The sequence below is a fragment of the Triticum aestivum genome, chromosome 2D (genome assembly GCF_018294505.1).
Source record: "Triticum aestivum cultivar Chinese Spring chromosome 2D, IWGSC CS RefSeq v2.1, whole genome shotgun sequence".
In the NCBI taxonomy this organism is placed as follows: domain Eukaryota; kingdom Viridiplantae; phylum Streptophyta; class Magnoliopsida; order Poales; family Poaceae; genus Triticum; species Triticum aestivum.
Window position 1 is genome coordinate 563519228 of NC_057799.1, and position 24125 is coordinate 563543352.

The following is a 24125-nucleotide window of genomic DNA, read 5'->3' on the forward strand; positions in this document are numbered from 1 at the left end:
GCCGGCCCAGTAGCACCGATGTCATGATGATGTCACACATGATTCTTTTTATTTATCATCATCATCATCATTATTTTTCATTTTCATTTTTATTTTACCAAAGAGTTCACCGCACATTTAAAAAATGTGAATAATGTACTTGAAAATTGTTAAATATCGATAAAATGTTTGTGGTTTACAAGAAAAATGTACAATGTGTCTAAAGAAAACTAGTCATCAAAACATCTATTTGTGAAAAATGTTAATCATGTATTTAAGAAATGTCAAACGTGTATAAAAATATTTCAAGTGTATATAAAAAGTGAAGAATTGTGAATTAAAAAAATTGAACATCAAACATAACTTTAGAAAAAGATGTTAAACATATATTCAAAAATGTTAAACATGTATTAAAAAATGTTAATTATATATTTAAAAATTGAATCACATATTAAAAAAATGTAGATCATGTATTTAAGAAATATTAATCATATATTTCAAAAATGCTACACATGTATGAGAAAATGTTCCTGATATATATGGAAAATGTATAATGTGTATGAGGAGAAGTAGTCATCACGCATACATTTTTTTTATTAAAAATTAATCGTGTATTAAAAAATGTTAAACCTGTATAGAAAAAAGTTGCTGATGTATACAAAAAATGTAAAACGTGTATGGAAAAAGTTAGACATCAAACACACATATTTGAGAAATACGAATCAGGTATTTTTAAAATGTGAAAATGCATTAAAGAAAGTTGCTTATGTATACGAAAAATGTAAAGTTTGTTAAAATAAAAGTAGACATCAAAACATATATTGGAGAAAATGTTACTAATATGTTGAAAAATGTTAAACATGTAGGAAAAAATGTTCCAGATCTATACAGAATTGTTCAAGGTGTGCGGAAAAATGTTCCTTATGTGTACGAAAAATGTGCATTGTGTGTGAAAAAGCATACATGTGTTAAAAAAATAAGGAAGCAAAGAAAACAAACAAAATGGAAGAAAAAACAAAAACAAAACAAAAATGGAAATAGAAATATGAAGAAATAGATGAAAAGCGAGAAACAGATGAGTGAAAAGGTAAAATAAGAAATGAAACGAAAAATAAAAATAAAAACAGAAGAAAACTATAAAAACCAGAAAGAACGGAAGAAAGCCAGAGAAGCTGAAAGAGAAAAAAAAAGGGGAAAACATGTAACTGAAAACAAAAAGAATAAAAACAAATGCTCTAAAGTGTTGGTCCAGTCGGGTGTCCTCGCCATTCTTAATCCTCTCGATCTCCTGCACCTCATGCTACTCACCGAAGTCAATCGCCACAGGGATCGACGTCAGGGACCATAACCCGGTGACCACCGCCGTGGAGAGGAAGCATGTGAAGGAGTACGTTGAGCTCCCGTCATGCTTTTGACCACCGCCGTGACCGCCCTCATCCCCTGCATCCAACCATCTCATCCCCAACCCCAGTCGAGCACCATTGTCGTTACTATCCTCGCCGGTGAGAGACGCCACCGCTGTCTCCCTCCCTCTCTCTCAGTTATAAACTCCAATGGGCCCCATTGTCAGCCTCTTTAGTTAAGTGAGGCCCGCACTCGAACTAGGACACCGGGGAGGCGAATTCAGGAACGCCTTCAACATGGCCTTTTCCAGGATTTTATATTAAATCATATAAATTCAATTTAATTTATCCTTGACGAAACTTTGACTGCTCATAAGTTCTAAACTATAAGCCAAATGAAATGGGAAAAGTCGCAGGTATACTTTGACCGTTCCCGGCTGTTCGGCAACGCCGTGCTCGACGGCATCGACTTCGATATCGAGCTCGGGAGCCACGCCTACTACGATGACCTCACCAGGTACCTCAATGCCTACGACAGCAGGAAGGGCGAGAAGAAGGTGTTCATCATGGTAGCGCCGTTGTGGCCGTTCCCGGACAGGATGCTGGGGGAGGCGCTCCGGACGGGGCTCTTTGACCGCGTTCACGTCCAGTTCTACAACAACCCTACCTGCAGCAACAGTGCGGGCAACGTGGCAGCCTTCAAGAAGGCGTACGACACTGCCCAAGAGCTCCGTCTACCTCGGGCTACCGGCTGCGCGAGCGGCGTCGAACAAGGGAAGCGGCTACGTGGAACCTGGGAAGCTGGTGTCCAAGGTGCTGCCCATCGTGCAGCGCTCCAACAACGGAGGGATCATGTTGTGGAACAATTACTTTGACATTAAGTCCGGGAACAGTAGGCGCGTCAAGAAATTCGTCCGATGCCTGCATCTGCATGCATCGATCGATTATACTACTAGGGACGTGAGTAATCCCCTAGGTACGTGGAGTGCCCTTGCAGTAAGCATGCATATGGCACCGTAATAAGTACAGTAAAAAACTCGACTATACCCCGTGCGTTGCAGCGGGATGGTAGTGTAATAAACAATTTAACAGAGAGGGGTGCACGGTAAGAAGAAAAAGAGTAAGAAATAAAATGAGAAATGTTTTGTAGCAGAAGATGGCTTGAATTTAATATGTAACTCTAAAATAGGGTAGTGAGGATGACTCTCTCCCCGCGCATTGCTGATGTAACTTTGTTCAAAAATGCATAAGTAGTTGACAAAAATAACTAAATCTAATGAAAAGAAAGCATAGGCTTGAAAATCAACAAAAGAAAGTGTCTAAAAATAGAATAAAAACTTTTGAATTACAGTTAATATTGTTATTTGAAACCAAATGTGAAGGATGACTAACATGAATATATATGATGTGGCAGCGTTGCATGCTTAGTCTAACGCAAAAATAATTGTAATTTATAAGTTAAATGCATGACCCGCTTATGTGCAGATTTTGCATGTCTTAGTGGGAGAGAAGATTTAAATGCAGTGGTTAGTGGGATGTTGAGGTGGACACTTTGCATGTAGATTTTGCCTGCTTAGTGGAACAGAAGACTTAAATGCGTTACTTATTGGGACGTTGAGGTGGTCACTTTGCATGTTGAGAGAATTTGGACCAACTTCTTAAGAACATATGTTATTTCAAACAAAAATGTGAAGGATGACTAACATGAATATATGATGTGGTAGCGTTATATGCATAGATTAATGAAAAAATGATTGTAATTCATAAGTTAAATGCATGACTCACTTATGTAGCAGATTTTGCATGGCTTAGTGGGAGAGAAGATTTAAATGCATTTGTTAGTGGGACGTTGAGGTGAACACTTTGCATGTAGATTTTGCATAGCTTAGTGAAAGAGAGGACTCAAATGTGTTGCTTAGTGGGACGTTGTGAGGTGGACACTTTGCATGTTGTGAGAATTGGGACTAACTTTCGAAGAATCTAAGATTCGTCGGACTATATATGATCAGATGGCCACGTCTACCTTACTATATGTCGGGTGTACTTCCCAAACTATATATGTATGTGTATGCATGTTGTGCAATAAAGGGGAATTTAATTTATTGCATCTATTTGTAAGTTGGCCGAATTTGCAACAGTGCTCAATCCATTTCGTGGAAGAAGGAAGAAAGAGGCGAGGCACAACACCGAGTCCAGGAGATGGGGGCATCACGGCGAGCGGCAGCGAGGTGTAGAGACTGCCGGGGATATCTAGCAACATATGCCAGGGGGTGGCTTATCATGGATGGGGACATGAGTACGTCGTCGGGTCCTAGAAGCGGGAGTGAGCGAGATCTCGAACGCCTACGAGTCTTACCCAGGTTTGGGGCTCTCCGTGGAGATAACATCCCTAGTCCTGCTCTGCGGGGTCTCCGCATGATGACTATCGTCAATAGAGTAGCTACAAGCTTGAGCTGTTTCGGCTAGAGGAGGAAGAAGAGCAAGGCTAGCTCTATCTTCTCCTTCTATGGGTGTGTGTATGATGGCTAGGGTTCTGAACCCTTTGCATGGGTGAGCCTGGGGGTTTATATAGGCCTACACCCCAGGGGTACAATGGTAATTCGGCCGGGTGTAGGACCCAGCCGTCAGTGTCTCTGGGCGGCCCACCGGCTACCGTGAACTCGGCCGGCAGGTAGGGCCCGCCGCCTGCGGGCCATGTTGACTGCTTTATACTATAACCTCGCCCTTGATGACGGAGGCTTTGTCAGGGGCGCATGGCTACAGTCCCGCCGCCTGGCGGGCGCTCACTGTAGCCACAGCTTGTCTCATCAGATTAATGGTGCGTACACTCCGAGGGGAAGGAGGGCCGTCTGCTAGGAGTCGGCCCTCCTTCGACACCGCCTGCCGGAGATTCGCCATCTTCTACTGGCTCGCGGACAGGTAGGGCCCGCCGTCTGCGGGCCGTACCGACCGCCATCATGGGAGCACGGCTCCCTCTGATGTAGGTGATGTCATGGGTTGCGTGGCAACAGTGCCGCGTGCGGGGGTTGTCCGCTTGGTACACCCGTACTGTGGCCACATTCTGCCATGGATTCGGGGGTGGCAGGTCGTACTGTAGCCACACCCCGTCTCGTCGTGGTTAAGTGGGTGCAAACTTTGAGGAGGCGCAGGGCCGCCTGCTAGATGCCGGCTCCTTGGGGCCGCTCGTTGGGGGCACGCCGTCTTCTAGCAGCCGGCACGTTGGACCAGACGGCCCAAAGGGCCAGCCTTTCGTCCGGAAGGTGTGAGGGGCACAACTAGCCCCGATGTCTTGAAATACTATAGGGTGCTGATGAGGCTACCCGTGGTCAATCCCTCCGACAGTAGTCCCCGAAGCTGGTGGGGCGTCGCGGCTGAAATCGAGGAGCCTCAGCAGCTTCCTACTCCGAGTGATCTGGTACTCTTATTTGTCCGTCTTCTGGAGATGCCGACTGTTAGGAGCCGGCCAAGGAGGGGCCGGCCGACTGGTGAATTCGAAGCATCGGGGTAGACGCTAGTTGGCGAGCCAGCCGAGTGGCAGGCTCGCCGCCCATTGCCTACTTGCCACGCGGCGCCAGCAGACTAGGCCGGCCTGCCTGCCGACGCGCGCGATGGGACGTTGCCGCAGGCCCGGGCCCGCCACAACAGGGCCTCGGCGCGCGCGGATCCGCTGCGGCCGAGGCAAGCGGTTGCGCTTCTCGGGCGCTTTAATCATGCGTCGTTAAGGCGCGGAATGCGCGGGGTCGTGCGGGGTGTGGGCGCAGTAAATCCCACACCCCGACGTTCCGCCTCTTCGGCTCCGCCGCCGCGGGCCTATAAGTAGGGGGAGGAGGGCGCGGCAAAACGCACGCGCGCTCCCTCGCGCTCTCCATCTTCTTTCCCCTTCTGCCTTCTCTGCTCTCTTGCTGCCACCGTGTTGTTGCTTGCCGCCGGAGCACCGCTGCAGCCCGCCGTCGCCAGACTTCTCCGAATCGTTGCGGCCTCGCCATCGCGTGTCCGCTCCGTGCCGCCACCGATCAACCACATCCATGGCGCGCGGAGGACGCTCTGGTGATTGGGACGGCTCCAACGTCCACGAAGACCACCTCGAGTTCCTCCGCCAGACGCAGCGGCTTCCTCGTGCGGCGCATGTGAAGGTGCGTGTTCCCCCCAAGAGGGAGATCTCACCGGCGCCGGGGGACGGCGAGTGCGTCGTCTTCCGGTCGCACTTCCTCCATGGCTTCGGCCTGCCGGTGAGCGGCTTTCTTTGTTCCTTCCTTGACTTCTACCAAATCCAACCCCACCATCTCACGCCGAACACGGTGGTGCTGCTGGCCGCCTTCGTCGCCCTCTGCGAGGGGTACCTCGGCGTCTTGCCCATGCTCGAGCTGTGTGGGGAGCTCTTCTACCTCAAGCTCGGCACCGCAGCCAAAGACGAGGCGGCCCAGTGCAGGGCCTGCGTCGCGGTGCGGCGCACTGGCTGCGAGGTCCGCTTCCCGGCCCTCGCATTGTTGCAGTTGGCCAAGCTCTGGCAGAAGTCGTACTTCTACATCCAGAACATCCACGCGACGCAGGACTACGTCAACTTGCCGGCTTACGCAGCTGGCCCGCCTATTGAGCCCCGCACAAATTGGAAGTTCCGACCGAGGACGCTGTCGGCCGCCGTCTCCACCGCTCTCACCCGACTCCAGGAGATGACGGAGTTGGAGGGCCTCAGGGCCTCGGATTTGCTGGCCGCCTTCGTGGAGCGCCGGGTGATGCCTCTTCAAGCCCGGCCCCACCTGATCAGTGACATGAGTGGGCTCCAGGACCCGTGCCGGATGTCCACCAAGGCGCTGCCGGACGTGGGGGTGGTCCGGCTGGTCAACTTCTTCTCCGACTGCAAGCTCGTCGAGGGGAGCTGGCGGTTCGGCAAGGAGCCGTATAGCCGCGCTAACCCGCCGCCTCCGGTAAGTTTCTGACTCTCTTTTCTTTGCTTGCCCCAAATTCTTCTTGCCACCTGACCATCCGGCCGCGATGCAGCGCTTCCCAGACCAGACGGCAACTGGCGCGCCGGATCTAGGCCATCAATACCTGGCGGACCGCACGGAAAGCGACGTGGACAACCCTGAGCTGGGGGCAGCCTCTATGGAGGAGGACGACGCCGTAGGAGGCGGCGGTGAGGGAGCTGACGGCTCCGCAGGAGGCGGCCTTGGGGACTGGCCGGACGACGACGAGGAGGACGATGAGCCACACCGCGCCCTCGGCGCTGACAGGACAGGCGCCGGCTCCTCGACGGTGCTGACTGGAGCACCCGGCGTGCCGAAGCGTCGGGCCGACGTCGGGTTGTTTGGTAGTCGGCCGTCTAAGAAGGCCAAAGCCTCGGTCGCCGCGACCAAGCGGCAAGAGGCCGCGAAGGCGGCCATCGTCTGGAAGGGCCTGAAGCAGCGCCCGATGGTGTCTGCGTAAGTGCTTTTGTTGTTTTGTTTTGCGTTTTCTTTTCTTTTTTCGCAAACTCTTCTTAGCTTCTTCTCGCTATGTTGTGCAGGCCCCCGCTTTCTCTCTCGCGGGCCCTGTCAGCCTCAGTGATTGGGGCGGCAGGCGGCCCCGAAGTCTCCCGCCGCGTGGATCCGCTCGCCGCCCTTCGAGAGGCGACGGAGAAGAACGCGCAGGAGGCGCGGCAGGAGCGGGACACCTCGGCCTAGGCAGAGGCGGAGGCGGCTGATGCGGCGTGGGCAAAGGCCGATGCAGCGGCCAAGGCGCAGGCCGATGCCACGACCAAGGAGTGGGCAGACGCGACCGCCAAGGCGCAGGAGGAGGAGGCGTCCCGTGGCAGGGCTCCAGAGGCCACCGGTCCACAGCACGCGGAGCCGCCGGTGCTGGAGGGCTAGGAGCCGTCTGGAGGGGCTAGGGTCGACCAGCCGGCCCTGGAGAGGCGAGGGGCTGACCCATTCGTCCTGGAGACAGAGGTGCTCCGCGCGCGATGACTGCCGGTGCGGGGCGGCCGGCCCAAAGCGCCGGTGGTGCCGCCATCTGGCGTCGAGCTAGTGTTGGGTCGGGTTGCCACAACCCGTATTCTCGCGCGCCAGTGCCGAGTGAAGGCGGTTTCAGCACCAATGCCGATAGAGGTTGGGGCCGTAAGCTTGTCGGCGCTCGACGCCGAGGTCACCAACGCTGCTCCACTGGACTGGACGTCTGGGGCCGGCTCGGGTGTGCTCAACGTGGTGGTGCAGGACATCCTGGCCCAGTTCAACACCCACGGCGCTTCCCTCCTGCAGTCTAGGCATGAGCTTTTGAGGATGAGGCGTCCGTCCGGGTACGCTCTCTGCTTTTTGTTTTCAATTCTTTTGATCTTTCATGGGGGCGCGCCAGCGCACCCACTGGGTGTAGCCCCCGAGTTCCGGGTCGGTTGCTGAGCAGGCGGTTCAGAACTTCAAGATGTGCTCCGAGTGCTGAATTGTTTTTTCTTTCGTGGTCTTCGTTGTAGGACTACCACAACCTTTGCGCGGCCGCCTACAACTCCCAGCACCAGAAGCTGGCCAAGCGGACCACTGATCTGACCCAGGGCCGAAGTAAGCACTTCATCTTTCTTTCCGCGCGGGCGCGTCAGCGCACCCGCTGGGTGTAGCCCCCGCGATTCGGGCAGACTGCTGAGCAGTTAGGCCGGATCTTCCAGCAACTACTTGCATTTGGTTGATGCTGATGTTTTCTCTTTCTTGTCTTGGTAGAGGACGCCGCTGATCTGCGGAAGCGCCTGGGCGAGGTCGAGTCCGAGCTTGGTACCAAGGAGCAGGAGCGCAGCCAGGCCGCCCAGGAATGCGACCGACCGGCGAAGGAGCTGGCAGACGGGCGGAGAAGCACCGGGCGGAGGTCCAGAAGTTGAAGGACGGCGAAACTCTCATCAGGGCCGAGTTCGAGACTCAGCGCTCGGACTGAGCCAAGAGGGAGCAGTTCCTGTCAGACGGCTATGGCGAGATTGAGGACATGATCGATGGTATGCCATTTCTTCTTTTGTCGCATAGTCGCCGACCGTTGCGGGAGCCGGCTTCTGGCTTCTAATTCTTTGATCTTCTTCTTGTGCAGAGTTTATTCCCGGTTATTCCGTTGCCGTCAGCTAGGCCATCGAGGCTTGGCGCGATCAGCGGAGGAGGGCGGGCATGGACATTCCGCCGAACGCACCTCGCAATCTTGGCGAGCAGATTCTGGCCGTCAAGACTCGCTTGGTGCCAGCTCACCGTCTACTCCGCCGCCTACAGCGCGCCGGGTCTTAGGTGTCGGCCGCATTCTGGCCGGATGCTCACATCCCCCACACCCCCAGTCGGACTGCCGACTGGTTGGAGGTAGCAGTTGGGCGGTTCGAGGCCTGGAAGGGCGCCGCGGCTCGGGTAGGCGCCAGGAATGCGCTGGAATTTGCCAAGGCCTGGTATCCAGAGCTGAGGCTGGCGCAGCTGGCCACCTTCCAGCAGGAGGCCGAACTAGAGCTGGAGGCGGTGCGCGGCGAGCTCACCTAGCATGAGGCGGCGATCGCCGAGTACACCGACACCACCGTCTTCGTCCCGGAGCTGGATGACGACGGCGCTGAGGTGCCACCCAACTGGTTTGGGCTGAACCCGAAGGATGGGGATGACTCAGCGGAGGAGATCGCCTCCAGCAATGAGGGCGAGGAGGATGAGGACGAGGAAGGTGAAGACATCGCACCGGACGATGGAGCAAGCAGCCGGCCTCAGCCTGATCAAGCCTCGACCAGCGAGCCACGGGAGGCCATGCTGACTGCTGCCGGTGCTGGCCAGGCCGAGACCCACCAGTCGGACGCCCCACCAGCCAGCGCCTCTGCCTCCGCCATCCTGTCCACTCCACATGCAGCACCCCTGGCCTAGGCGGCCATTTATCTTTCGTGCTTTTTCTGTCTTATACTTAGGATGAACAAGTTAAATTTACGCAGTTCCACTCGCTGGGGGTGTAATTCAAACTCCGGTGAATACTGGCCTTGGGCCTTTTGATATGTAAATAACTTTATTCTCGCACATGCTTGCGCTCTTGCCGGGTTCTGGCTTGGTTTCGCTTTTTGTTCTTTTTAGCTTTTTCCTTTGCCGCCTTCCTTTGGCTGCTGCCCTTCCAGCCGAATAGCCGCTTTGCGGTCTATGGCTGGGTCAGGGACTGGGCCGTTTAGGATAGACAAGTACTTTGGCCATTGAAAGTGCAACTATCCCTGGGTGGTTTTGGTAATTCCTAACAACATATAGCTCATTGAGCTAATGCTATTTCAAGATAAATATTTCAGGAAAGCTCAATGATTGGCATGGCATGGATGAGGAAAGTGGATCCCTCAAAATACTAAGGACAAAACATTGGCTCAAGCTCAAAGCACAAGACTCTACATTTTCTATTTTAGTGATCCAAGATCACATTGAGTCTATAGGAAAAGCCAATACTATTAAGAAGGGATGAGGTGTTGCTTAATGAGGTTCTTGCTCAAAGTGCTTAGTGATATGCTCCAAAACTCTCAACTACTTTCTCACATCCACATATGTCCCAAACCAAAAGTCCAACTCGGCCCCACCGATTCTTTCTATCCGGAGCCACCGAGTTTAGTTGACACAGCCACAGCCAGAAACCCTAGCCTTTTCGGTCTCACCGATAGGGATCTTGGTCTCACCGAGATGGGATTGTAATCTCTCTGTTTCCCTTCGTAACGTTTCGGTCAAACCGAGATGAGCGATCGGTCCCACCGAGATTGCGATGCAAACACTCTGTTTCCTTTTCGTAACGTTTCGGTCCAACCGAGATGAGCAAATCGGCACCACCGAGTTTGCCTGACCAACTCTCTATTTGTCTATTACCAAAATCGGTCTCACCGAGATTACGTTATGCCCTAACCCTAATGAAATCGGTCCCATCGAGTTGACATGTCAGTCCCACCGAAATGCCTAACGGTCACATTATGAACCAAATCGGTCTGACCGAGTTCTTTGAATCGGTCCCACCGAGTTTGGTGATTTGTGTGTAACGGTTAGATTTTGTGTGGAGGCTATATATACCCCTCCACCCACTCTTCATTCTTGGAGAGAGCCATCAGAACATGCCTACACTTCCAACACATATTTTCTGAAAGAGAACCACCTACACTTGTGTTGAGGTCAAGATATCCCATTCCAACCACATAAATCTTGATCTCTAGCCTTCCCCAAGTTGCTTTTCACTCAAATCTTCTTTCCACCAAATCCAAATCCTGTGAGAGAGAGTTGAGTGTTGGGGAGACTATCATTTGAAGCACAAGAGCAAGGAGTTCATCATCAACACACCATTTGTTACTTCTTGGAGAGTGGCATCTCCTAGATTGGCTAGGTGTCACTTGGGAGCCTCCATCAAGATTGTGGAGTTGAACCAATGAGTTTGTAAGGGTAAGGAGATCGCCTACTTCTTGAAGATCTACCCTAGTGAGGCAAGTCCTTCGTAGGTGACGACCATGGTGGGATAGACAAGGTTCTTCTTCGTGGACCCTTCGTGGGTGTAGCCCTCCGTGGACTCGCGCAACCGTTACCCTTCGTGGGTTGAAGTCTCCATCCGTGGATGTACGATAGCACCACCTATCGGAACCACGGATAAAAAATCTCCGTGTCAACATTACGTTTGCTCCCTCAAACTCCTCCCTTTACCTTCATATGCAATTGTTTTACATTCCGCTGTTATACTCTTAGAATTGCATGTGTAGGTTGATTGCTTGACTTGTGCTAAGTTGCTAAAATCTGCCAAGAACTAAAATTGGGAAAAGGCTAGGTTTTTATTTGGTCAAGTAGTCTAATCACCCCCCTCTAGACATACTTTCGATCCTACAACCGTCTAGAACGTAGCTAGTCAAGCAGAAGCTGGCCGGCCGGCTGCGCAGCAGCCAGACGTGTAAGGCGAGGAGCCGGTTTTCCCTATGCTGGTGTTCTTCCTTAGTCATTTTTCATGTGGACATCCTTTCCTGCCTTTAGCTCTTGCCAGCCAGACAGTCGCTCTGTGAGCTGCGGCTTAAGGCAAGAGAAGGCTTAGATGTCAGCACATTACTTGTCTGACTACAAGTGGTACCAGCTTAGGTCTAGGCGGCAAGCCCCTGGGCCGGCTAGCCGGACCCGGTGCAGGGAGAAAGAATGAAATAACAAATTCATAGGCGAAAATCTTATCATATAGATAAAAGGGTAGCCCCCGAGTGCTCGTAGAGGGACCTGTTGTCTTTGCATAATACAAAAGGAAGCGTGGTACATACAGTGCATCGACTGTAAAATTGACGGAGAAGATTCGCGTTCTAGGGGCGCTCTGTTTCCTTGCCAGAATCGTCCCTCTTGCGTGCCCAGAGCTTCTCCGTGTCGATGAAGTAGTAGGAGTCGTTGCCCAGGGCTTTCTGATGATGAAAGGCCCCTCCCAAGGAGCCGAGAGCTTATGTTGGCCGGCTGTTCGCTGGATCAGCCGGAGCACAAGGTCTCCCTCACAGAAGGATCGTGGCTTGACCTTCCGGCTGTGGTAGCGGCGCAGGCCCTGCTGGTAGATGGCGGACCGGCTGAGTGCCAGCAGCCGGGCCTCCTCCAGCAGGTCAATGCCATCTTCTCGTGCCTCCTTCGCCTCCGCCTCCGTGTACATGGTGACGCAAGGCGAGTCAAACTCGATGTCAGTTGGGATGACGGCCTCGACCCCGTACACGAGGAAGAAGGGAGTGAAGCTGGTTGCTTTGTTCGGCGTAGTCTGGAGACTCCAAAGGACGGCCGGCAACTCTTTGATCCAGCAGCCGGCCGACCGCTCCAGCGGCTCGACCAGTCAGGGCTTGATGCTGGACAGGATGAGGCCGTTTGCTCGCTCGACCTGGCTGTTTGACTGCGGATGGGCAACATACGCTAAGTCCAGTCGGGTGCCCTGCGTCGTGCAGAAACGGGCCAAGGCGCCTTTGGCGAAGTTTGCGCCATTGTCAGTGATGATGCTATGCGGTATGCCGTACCTGACAGTGATATTTGCGATGAAGGTCGCAGCAGTCGGACAGTTCAGCTTCTTGATTGGCTTCGCTTCAATCCACTTGGTGAATTTGTCCACGGCGACCAGCAGATGGGTCATGCCGCCGCGTGCTGTTTTGAATGGGCCCACCATGTCCAGCCCCCAGACGGCAAACGACCAAGTGAGGGGGATGTTCTTGAATGCAGAAGCCAGGAGGTGTTGCTTGGAGCTGAAAGTCTCTGAGGATTGCCATGCCCTTCTTGACCAATTCCTTGGCATCATCCAAAGCAATCGCACGGAAGAATCCATGGCGGAAAGCTTTGGCGACAAGGGATCTGAAGGCCACGTGGTGGCCGTATTCGCCTTGGTGAAAATCTCTGAGGATTGCCATGCCCTTCTCCGGCTCTATGCAGCGCTCGAAAACGCCAGTCACGCTGCGCTTGACAAGCTCTCTGTTCACTATTGTGTATGCTGCTGCTCGGCGTTGCAGCTGCCAAGCCAGAATTTCGTCGGCTGGTAGCTCTCTGCTCACCAGGAAGTTGAGGATTGGCTACGCCCAAGATGGTGCTTCTACCACTGTCATCACGGCAACTGGTACCAGGGCGGTTGGGTTGGAAGGCGGTGGGTCGGAACCGGCTGCTGCTTGCTGCGTTGTTGAAGTCCCCGGGCCGACTGCTGCAGCCCCTGGGCCAGGTTCTAAAGTCCCCAGGCCGGGTATGAGTGCTGCAGTCCCTGGGCCTAGTGCTGAAGTCCCCGGGCCGGGTGCGGTGCTGCAGTCCCCGGGCCGCCTGCCGAAGTCCCCAGGACGACTATTGCAGTTCCCAAGCCGGATCCGACCGTTCCGGGGTCAGTCGGCACGAAGATGGACTCTGATTCCGGTGAAGGCTTGATAGATGGCTTGCGCAGGCACTGGAGTGAGACGCCAGCCGGTATTGCCTGTCGGGTGGAGCCAATCCGTGCCAGGGCATCAGCTTGCTCGTTGTCGGCCCATGGCACGTGAAGGAATATTTACTTGGGGTGCCTTGGGCATCCCCAAGCTTGAGCTCTTGCCTCTCCTCCTTCTCCTCATATCGAGACCTCCTCGACCTTTGATCACTTCATCCACACAAAACTCAACATAAACTTTTAGTGGCGGGTTAGTGAATATGGCAATGAAATCCCGCCATGTACTGTTGTAAAAAATATTACCCACTGTATGCTATCACAATTCTATGACCCAAGTCAAGGAGGCTTCAACAAGAATTCAAACATCTGCAAACAATGAAGCTATAACAACAATCTATCAAAACAGGGCAGTCTGTAAAGATTTGAACATCCACCATACTTCTGTAACTCTAAAAATTCTGAAAAAATTAGGAAAAATAAACAATTTGTATAGAAAGACAGTGCAAAAAAGTTTCAGAACCGTTTGACGTCCAGTAAAAATATAAAATTGCGCACTACAGCCAAAGTTTCCGTGTTGCACCTCACAAACCAACAAAAAATCTAAACATCCTAAAGGCAAACCTTGGCACATTATTTTTATAATACAATGGAGTTGTACAAGGGGATAATTATTTTTGTGAGAATATTCATGAAAAATTCTACATTGTTTCCATGAGCATGAACACAAGTGTTCAAGGTCGACCCTCACTTATCCAATGCATAACTTCCAATCACGTCTCTTTTTGAAAAAGTTTTAAGTTCCCCTCTATATTTTTTGTTTTTAAACTTTATAAAAGCACTCAACAGAAATAAATGACTCTCTAAAACTTCTGGGTTGTCTCCCTGGCACCGCTTTCTTTAAAGCCACTAAGCTAGGCATTAAGTGCTCAAGTAATGAATCCACCCGGATCCCAAGTTATATCAAAGCTAATTTGAATCAACAATAATTTAGCATTTAGTAGTGAGCACAAAGCAACATGTATCAAGCAATGATGAAGGCTAACTCTCTTCCTATGCATCGGCATGTCATACAAGAACAATTCATGCACATCAAGTAAAGGCCAATACATAGCATAAGCAGTTTCTTGAAATTTTATCGTGTTGGAAACATAGAGAGGTGGAGATATAGTTCCTCTCTCATAATAATTGAAAGTAGGAGCAGCAAGCAAATGCATATTATACTCATCAAAATTATCATGTGTAGTGGTAGAACGCAACCCAGCAATGTAATTCTTAACAAGAGCAAACTTCTCCGATAGAGTGTAGTTCGGAGAATTCAACAAGATAATAGGACTATCATGTGTGGGTGCAATAGCAACAATTTCATGTTTAACAAAAGGAACAATAGCAAGTTCATCTCCATAAGCATAATTCATATTGGCATCTTGGCCACAAGCATAACAAGCATCAAGTTCATCAAAAAGGGGTATTTCGAACGAATCAACGGGATCATAGCAATTATCATAGCATTCATCCTTCGGTAAAAATGAAGGGACATTAAACAATGTATGAGTTGGAGGGTTACTCTCATTAGAAGGTGGGCACAGGTAGCTAATCCGCTCTTCCTCCTTTTGTTCTTTGCTCTCCTCAGCATCTTTTTCATCCAATGAGCTCATAGTTTCATCAATTTCTTCTTCCATAGACTCCTGCAAAATATTAGTCTCTTCTTGGACAGCGGAGATTTTCTCAATAAATTCATCAATATCAGAATTGTATTTATAATTATCATAGCAATATTTAAGGATGGCAAAATTTCTAGGTCTATAAACATAATCATCAAAAGCTTCATACACTAGTGCGCATCGGTCCTAAACAAATGGTTTTTAACCCCTTTTTGCGACGGCATTCGGAACCGTCGCCAAGTGAGTGTGGGCGATAGGGGCTCCCTCCCACACGACCCAGAAACCATTGGGCATATGCCCTCCTGGCACACATGCTCGGCAAAATGAGGTCGTGTGCGACCGGCGAGCACTCAAATACAGAAATACGTACAGTAGTGCTAAAAAATACAATTATACAGGCGGAATCATTTACGGTCATAAGTACATCCCACACAGTCAGTCACCAGTAAACGTTTCCGTTCGTATATACATCCCACACAGTCACTACAAGGAAAATGTTTGCGCAAGGTGGCGTAACACAAACAGTTTTGAAGAGAATGTCGTGTGTGATTGTTCATTGATCCAACACGGTTTATTCCTAGAAACTATGTGCGTTGCCTGAGGTCATTGCCCACGGTGGTTTCTCATTAACCGTTTGCAATAGGAAAAACCAATTAGCAAGCTAATTGGCCAATTAGCGGGCTAATTGCCCTATTATTAATAATCCATTTACTAATCTAATTGACATTCATATTAAGCACATAATATATTCCATTTCCATATTAAGGAAGCAGGATTTCATAATTGAAATACATCAGAGTACAACATGATATAGCTTCAGCACTCAGCTACCCCATTACACAACTGCACCAGCAGCAAGTTTCACATGCAACATCTAGAACCTTTCGAAATTAGCATCATAGACGGTACATAGAGAGATGCATCTCATCTGGAAAACTGCTGAAGCGGAAGGCGAATATTGAGCCTTCATTCATGTTGAAGGTCTTTGCAACTTTAGGCCAGTGCCTGTGGATGATTGACCGTCCATCCTTCGACCTCTTCAGGAACACTTCAATATTGAACCGTGGGTGTTGTATGAAAACTTTCCTCGCCTCCTGACCACAGAGGTGGTTTGAGAGGTAATCATCAGTGAAGCCTGAAAACAAGGATGTGCATAAATATCTTCTCTATATTGGAAATGGGGCAAAGGAATACAAAAAGGCAAGGTATAATAGTTAGTACCATCTTGTAAACCTCAGTGCTTCCCATTGTTTCCCTGCAACACATATAAGGTAGTTAGTCATCAGGTTAAGTAAGGGTTCGCATGCTATCAGTAAAATATGTTGATGATAAATAAGCACATTGCAGATTCATCAGATTAATTCAAGCCACATGGAAAACCCATTTATCCAAACCAAGCATGATTAAGAACTAGGAAATATAGCACTTGTATATGTTTCTCATGTATTAAGTGCAGCCAAATTCGATTTATTCCTCACATGGTATACAATAACAGAATGCAGCCACAACAATTGAACATCGCATTGCAGAATTGAACCAAGCAGTTAACTAAACACCACAACAAATGAACCAAACGTTAACTGAGCACCACATTGCACAATATAACATACTCCTAATAGAAGATCAGACAGTTAACCAAACCAAGCATGCTTAACAACTTGGAAATATAGCAATTGTATTTGTTTCTCATGTATTTAGTACAACCAAATTCGATTTATTCCTCACATGGTATACAATACAGAGTGCAGCCACACAATTGAACATCGCATTGCAGAATTGAACCAAGCAGTTAACTAAACACCACAACAAATGAACCAAACGTTAACTGAGCACCACATTGCACAATATAACATACTCCTAATAGAAGATCAGACAGTTAACCAAACCAAGCATGCTTAACAACTTGGAAATATAGCAATTGTATTTGTTTCTCATGTATTTAGTACAGCCAAATTCGATTTATTCCTCACATGGTATACAATAACAGAATGCAGCCACAACAATTGAACATCGCATTGCAGAATTGAACCAAGCAGTTAACTAAACACCACAACAAGTGAACCAAGCCACAACAAATGAACCAAGCAGTTAAGTAAACACCAATTGAACAATATAACATACTCCTAATAGAAGATCAGACAGTTAACCAAACCAAGCATGCTTAACAACTTGGAAATATTGCACCCTGAAGAATTGAACATCACATTTGCAGAATTGAACCAAGCAGTTAATTGAACACCACATTGCACGACATATAGAACATATACACTATAGCAGAAGATTGCATGGTGAAAGTAGATAGCACAATTCACTAGAATTTGTTAAGGAAAGGCAGTAGCTAGCAAACTGAACATGGGTCCTTATAGTGAGCTAATAAGACAAGCTACTCCTCATTGTCGGAGATATCGATGACGATTGGCTCCTTGGACATGGAAGAGGGCGAGGCCTCCGCATCGTGGGTGCCCTCGTTGTAGTGGTGAGTTGCCTGAGCCGCTCCGGGCACCAACCTGCTGGCTCTCGAGATGAGGTAAGCACGTGCACGCTGAGAAAACACCTCGTAGTCTTCGTCGAAGGCACCGACGGTGGCCTCGAGAAAACGCCACGAACTGTCGTTTAAAGCAGCCAACCGCGTCGCGGCGTCGGCGCGCGAGGCGTCAACGGTGGCCTCGACGGCGAGGTGCTCCTCCAAGATCTGGGGGTCGGCACGAATGGCAGCCATCGCGACCTCATTCACGCGTGCGGCCGCGATTTGCTTCTCCGCTGCCAAATGCTCCTTGAGGTCCTGGCTATACTGCGTGCACCATGGCTTAGGCCGGTGCTTATTTGGTGGAGGGGTCGGTGATTTGGGTGGAAGGTGTTGCGCTCGCGCCGGCGGTCGGGGCATGTGGGATGTGGAAGGAGGAGGAGGATGGGGGTCGGGTGTGGATTACCTGCCTGGATAGGCGAGGCCGAGCAGCGTGAAGGAGGGTCGTCGGCGAGGAGGCGGCGACGCTGCAAGCAAGGAGTGAAGGTTTCAACTTGGAAAGGAAGGTGGAAAGAGGGGAAATGTGGCTTTTGGTAAGGGGGGGGAGGTAGATATTTCCGCGGAAGCCAAAAATTTGGAATCGCTTCAGACAAAAAACTGGCGCGCAAAGTGTCATTAGACACGGTCCCTTATTCAGACACGGTCCGAAGATATTTTGTGCTGCATCTCACACGGTTGGTTATAATAAACTGTGTGGGATCTACTTGATTTTTGGTCTTGATTTGAATTACATAATGGGGTCACAGCGGCCATGTATGGTGTTTGAATTGCTAGACCTTTTATCTGCAGTGATCATAAAAGAATTTGAATTATTCAGGGTTCATTTGGACATTTTTATGAATTAAGTGAGTTTTCAATGCATTTATGTGCATAATTCAAATTTGAACTACATGCACATGCTCCAGTGCATATAAATTCGTTGAAAAATCAAATCTTTGTCCTTGGGTGCATGCTTAGGTCCCATGCAAGAAATGGGAATGAATTTCAAACACCATGGCACCGTTGATTGCCGGCAAAACATTGAGATGCCTGGTTTTTAAATTCTAGTAAATCCAAAACTCGTCTGAAATTCATGAAACTTGGCATGCTATCATGGAGCGGCATCAACATGCCGTGGTACAAATTTTGTCCCATTTGGGGCAGGTTTGGGTATATGCTTCTCACAAACCGGAGCTTCTCACAACAAGCATGATGGTTTTCGGTAGGGAACGTCCCACCTTTGGGGACGAAACGATATCCATTGCCTCTTATTGCTTTCAAGTTTTTTTCTCGTGTCAACATAGAACAACAGGAGTGTTGTGTGAATTTTTGTGATTTTTCGGGGTTCTTTGGACATTTTTATGCATTAACTGAGTTTTCAATGCATTTATGTGCATAATTCAAATTTGAACTACATGCGCATGCTCCAGTGCATATAAATTCGTTGAAAAATCAAATCTTTGTCCTTGGGTGCATGCTTAGGCCCATGCAAGAAATGGGAATGAATTTCAAACACCATGGCACCGTTGATTGCCGGCAAAACATTGAGATGCCTGGTTTTTAAATTCTAGTAAATCCAAAACTCGTCTGAAATTCATGAAACTTGGCATGCTATCATGGAGCGGCATCAACATGCCGTGGTACAAATTTTGTCCCATTTGGGGCAGGTTTGGGTATATGCTTCTCACAAACCGGAGCTTCTCACAACAAGCATGATGGTTTTTGGTAGGGAACGTCCCACCTTTGGGACGAAACGATATCCATTGCCTCTTATTGCTTTGAAGTTTTTTTCTTGTGTCAACATAGAACAACAGGAGTGTTGTGTGAATTTTTGTGATTTTTCGGGGTTCGTTTGGACATTTTTATGCATTAACTGAGTTTTCAATGCATTTATGTGCATAATTCAAATTTGAACTACATGCGCATGCTCCAGTGCATATAAATTCGTTGAAAAATCAAATCTTTGTCCTTGGGTGCATGCTTAGGTCCCATGCAAGAAATGGGAATGAATTTCAAACACCAGGGGACCGTTGATTGCTGACAAAACATTGAGATGCCTGGTTTTTGAATTCTAGTAAATCCAAAACTCGTCTGAAATTCATGAAACTTGGCATGCTATCATGGAGCGGCATCAACATGCCGTGGTACAAATTTTGTCCCATTTGGGGCAGGTTTGGGTATATGCTTCTCACAAACCGGAGCTTCTCACAACAAGCATGATGGTTTTCGGTAGGGAACGTCCCACCTTTGGGGACGAAACGATATCCATTGCCTCTTATTGCTTTCAAGTTTTTTCTCGTGTCAACATAGAACAACAGGAGTGTTGTGTGAATTTTTGTGATTTTTCGGGGTTCGTTTGGACATTTTTATGCATTAACTAAGTTTTCAATGCATTTATGTGCATAATTCAAATTTGAACTACATGCGCATGCTCCAATGCATATAAATTCATTGAAAAATCAAATCTTTGTCCTTGGGTGCATGCTTAGGTCCCATGCAAGAAATGGGAATGAATTTCAAACACCAGGGCACCGTTGATTGCCGGCAAAACATTGAGATGCCTGGTTTTTAAATTCTATTAAATCCAAAACTCGTCTGAAATTCATGAAATTTGGCATGCTATCATGGAGCGGCATCAACATGTCGTGGTACAAATTTTGTCCCATTTGGGGCAGGTTTGGGTATATGCTTCTCACAAACCGGAGCTTCTCACAACAACCATGATGGTTTTCGGTAGGGAACGTCCCACCTTTGGGGACGAAACGATATCCATTGCCTCTTATTGCTTTCAAGTTTTTTCTCGTGTCAACATAGAACAACAGGAGTGTTGTGTGAATTTTTGTGATTTTTCGGGGTTCGTTTGGACATTTTTATGCATTAACTGAGTTTTCAATGCATTTATGTGCATAATTCAAATTTGAACTACATGCGCATGCTCCAGTGCATATAAATTGGTTGAAAAATCAAATCTGTGTCCTTGGGTGCATGCTTAGGTCCCATGCAAGAAATGGGAATGAATTTCAAACACCAGGGCACCGTTGATTGCCGGCAAAACATTGAGATGCCTGGTTTTTAAATTCTAGTAAATCCAAAACTCGTCTGAAATTCATGAAACTTGGCATGCTATCATGGTAGGGCACCCGACATGCTATGGTATTTTTCATGTCCATTTTTAGAGAAGGCGCACTCGAATAATGACAGCCAACAAAGGCATTTTGAAAAAAATAGCTGCCACTTTAATATCTCAAACGTTTGTATAATTCAAACCGTGTGCGTTCGGTTAACCATTCACGTGACGCCACGTGTCTTGGTTTTAATGGCTATAGGAGGTGCCGTGTGGACAGCTGCTTGACTGAACGGGAGGCGTGCGAGCGCAGTCCGGTGCGCAGGCTCACCGGGAAGCGTACAAGCTGTTCAACGCAGGATCTGTGCATCTCTTCAATGCAAACGGTTCAGATTACGGTATGCAAATTAAAGCTAGACTTCGGCGCTAAGCCAAGAGACACTGCGATTTGTCAAAATATGCAGCTAAAAATCAATATCACTATCTATTTTTTGCAACTAAAATTCAGTAATTAAGCATATATTTCATTCATACTAGAGATTAAGCAGTCGTTCTCACCGGGAAGCGAGACAGCCTTGGACCGCCGCCCATCTCGCTCCCACTGGTCTATATTAATGGCGCCGTCGAGCGGCCGCACCCCCCATTCTCGCCACACACACAATTCCTCTCTCCCTTCCCGCATCCTCCATGCCGCTCTGGGTCCTCAAAGCCGTCAGTGTACGAGGATGCCGCCGAAGCGCCCCATCGGAGGGAGTGGCGACACCGGGGTTGCTGAAGCACCGGAGCACAGCGTGAATATGGAGACAGAGGTTCCCGTCCCCGGCGACGAGGTGGAGAACGAGGCTGCCAACAAGCGGAGGCGAGTCGAGAAAGAACTGCAAGTGACTCCAGCAGGCCTAGACTTCATCAACAACCTCCCTGTTGATATGTTGATAGTGATCATATCCCTCCTCCCAATCATAAACCGGGTGAGGACAGCCGCCGTTTCCCGGCGGTGGCGCACCCTATGGCTCCGCACCCCTGTCGACTTCCTCCACGTCCACAAGCTCTGCCATGGCTATCGCCGAAGCTTGGATGCGTTCTCCCATATCCTCGACAGTCACCATGGCCCAATCAAAGGCCTTATCGCGGGCAAGTTTCGTTCCAATGGCAAGGAGCGAGCCAAGCTTGACGAGTGGTTCTGATCCCGCGCCATAGATCAGCTCGAGAAGCTAAGTTATAATGATGGGCATATGAGCTTGCTGCCAACGTCCGCGCTCCGCTTCGCGCCCACGCTGCGCCTCGCCAAGTTCATGAACTACCATCCCCCCTTAATGACGCGCCCGCTCTTTTTCTACCACGACTGAAGCACCTCGAGCTCGTCGCCATCCGCATCCCAAAGGATGACATGGAGCGCCTGCTCCGTGGTTGTACTGCTCTCGAGTTCCTTCGTCTTCAGGTGATGAATTGGTCGAGTACCTTGCACATCACCTCCAGGACTCTCCGCACTATTTATGTGTGTTGTTGGTGCTGCAACGAGAGATCACAAAAGGTGGACCACAATATGGTCATCCAGGACACACCTTCACTTGTAGTTAATCACAAACGAGAGATTACTTGTAGTTGATCAACAAGGTCCAACAAGAATCAATGTCATTTCTGCGCCGAAATTGAAAGTGGTGGGCTACTCGTCTGTCAAATACTACAACTTTCAGGTACAGCAGTCGCCTTATATACCTCTCCTTCTTGATATCAATGTTATTTCTAGTTTTGAAGATGTATGTTCGTCTGTCATCCAGCGAAGCTTCACCCAGACTCTGGGCACAGTGAAGGTCTTGGCACTAGAATCTGTCGTCCCCAACCTGGACCAAGTTTTCAGTTGCCTGAGATGCTTTCCGTGCCTGAAGAAGCTGTATATCGAGGTGATGTTCCTTTCCTGTTAAATGTTAACCATAAGGGAGTTCAATTTTTTGCACCTTTTCCCAAGTTTACAATGACTATGTACTACGATTTCTGAAGGAATTTTGGAGGATTTTAGGACATACACCCCCACCCCATATTGGTTGCTTCATTCATATGGTTACAATCGTCCATAAGCATTTCTCCTTTGGATTCATCTGTACTAGTTTTCTTAGGGAATTTTTCATCCAATCCAACCTCTTGTGAAGAAGGCTACATGTTTCTAGATTGTAATCAAATTAATGCCCATGTTAATCATGACAGATCGAAGATGGCACGTTGGTGCATTTTACAAATCCTGCAAACCAAATGGGCGTGTAGCAGTGTTCAAAACTGCATGTAGGCACTAACACGTTCTCTTCTTTTGCAGTGCATATTAGGCCCGGTGGAAGATGTTGATAACGACAATCACATCGAATGCCTGGATCTGCATCTCTCAAATATTACTTTGAACTCCTACCGAGGGACCCCACCGGAGATTACACTCGCCATGTTCTTTCTTGCCAGAGCAAAGGTGCTGAGGGTACTGAGGTTGAACACGCATTTAATTAGGAAAGATCAATGGTATGATTATCAGAGGCGGTTGGTACTGCGGAATGGAAGTGCCTCCAAAAATGCCAAACTTCGTATTGGAAGAGCAAATGGCAAAGCAATTGGAAGTTATTGTGTCAAACCCATACATGACTTGTCAGCGGCTGATCCCTTTTCAGAAATGACGCAGCTTGCAATGTTTGAATTTGGGCATTGTAATCTTTGAATTGAACCTTGCAATATTTATGGTATTTGTTATATTGAACCATTTCTGTTCTCTTGTCTCAACGCAAATAGTTCATCCGGGTGAACCGCATGTCGTACATCGCACACACCTTGATCTGGCTGACCGTTTCTTTTGTGTTGCCTAATCACAAACAGTTCATCCGACTGAACTTTATGCTATACATCGCACACACCTTGATCTGGCTGACTGTTTCTTTTGTGTTGCCTAATCATAAACAGTTCATCCAAGTGAACCGTATGCTGTGTATCGCACATGCCTTCATCTGGCTGCCTGTTTCTTTTGTTCCTCCTCACCGCAAATAGTTAATTGAACTGAACCGTATGCCCTTCATCGCAAATGCAACTAAAATCTGTACCGTGTTTGATGCATCCTCCATCGCAAACATTTTCACCTTTTTTGATGATTTTCATACACCACCGTTTGCGATTATTGCATCGCACATAGTTTCTCGAAGGGTCTCTGATCGTAGTGTCGCGTTAGCAGCATCCTACACTAGTGATACTTTATAAACAAAGATTCAATTTCATAAGCACCATTAAAAGCAACAAATTCTTCTATTCGTTCACATCATAATAATCATATCTACCATTAGCATAAGAAACCAAGGTTTCATTAGCATTAAATTTGCATGAAAAGGGAAGGTGTGGAGCATTCATCCTAGAGCAACAAGTATAATCATATCTCAAGCATAAATTCCAAGCATACCAATGCAATATATGAATTTGATCCCACAATAGTTTCCCTTTTTGTGTCAAGTGATAATCCCTAAAGTATTCACGTTGATCCAACGTTACTCCCCTTATCAAGTTGAATGTGGTTTTCTCAGGATTATCAAAGTAGTGCATAATATTTTTCACATAACGAGCATCGAGGGTTTTAGGAGGTACCCCATCTCCATGAGTAGCAAGTACAACTAATTTTTTTGGTGTTTCGTGTTCCATATCCACAACTGAAGATAGAGAACAACTTGGAACAAAAAAATCTACTTATTGATAAAGCAAACAAGCACACACGAGAATATTCACCCCACGCTATTGCTCCTCGGCAACGGCGC

The 24125-nt window shown here is 48.4% G+C and overlaps 1 protein-coding gene across 1 annotated transcript; it reads left to right on the plus strand.

Moving 5' to 3' along the window:
• The first annotated feature begins 1717 nt into the window (after positions 1 to 1717).
• On the plus strand, positions 1718 to 2197 carry LOC123049983 (hevamine-A-like). Its single transcript, XM_044472833.1, has one exon. The coding sequence runs from the start codon at positions 1718 to 1720 to the stop codon at positions 2195 to 2197; it is 480 nt and encodes a 159-aa protein (XP_044328768.1).
• The last annotated feature ends 21928 nt before the right edge of the window (positions 2198 to 24125 follow it).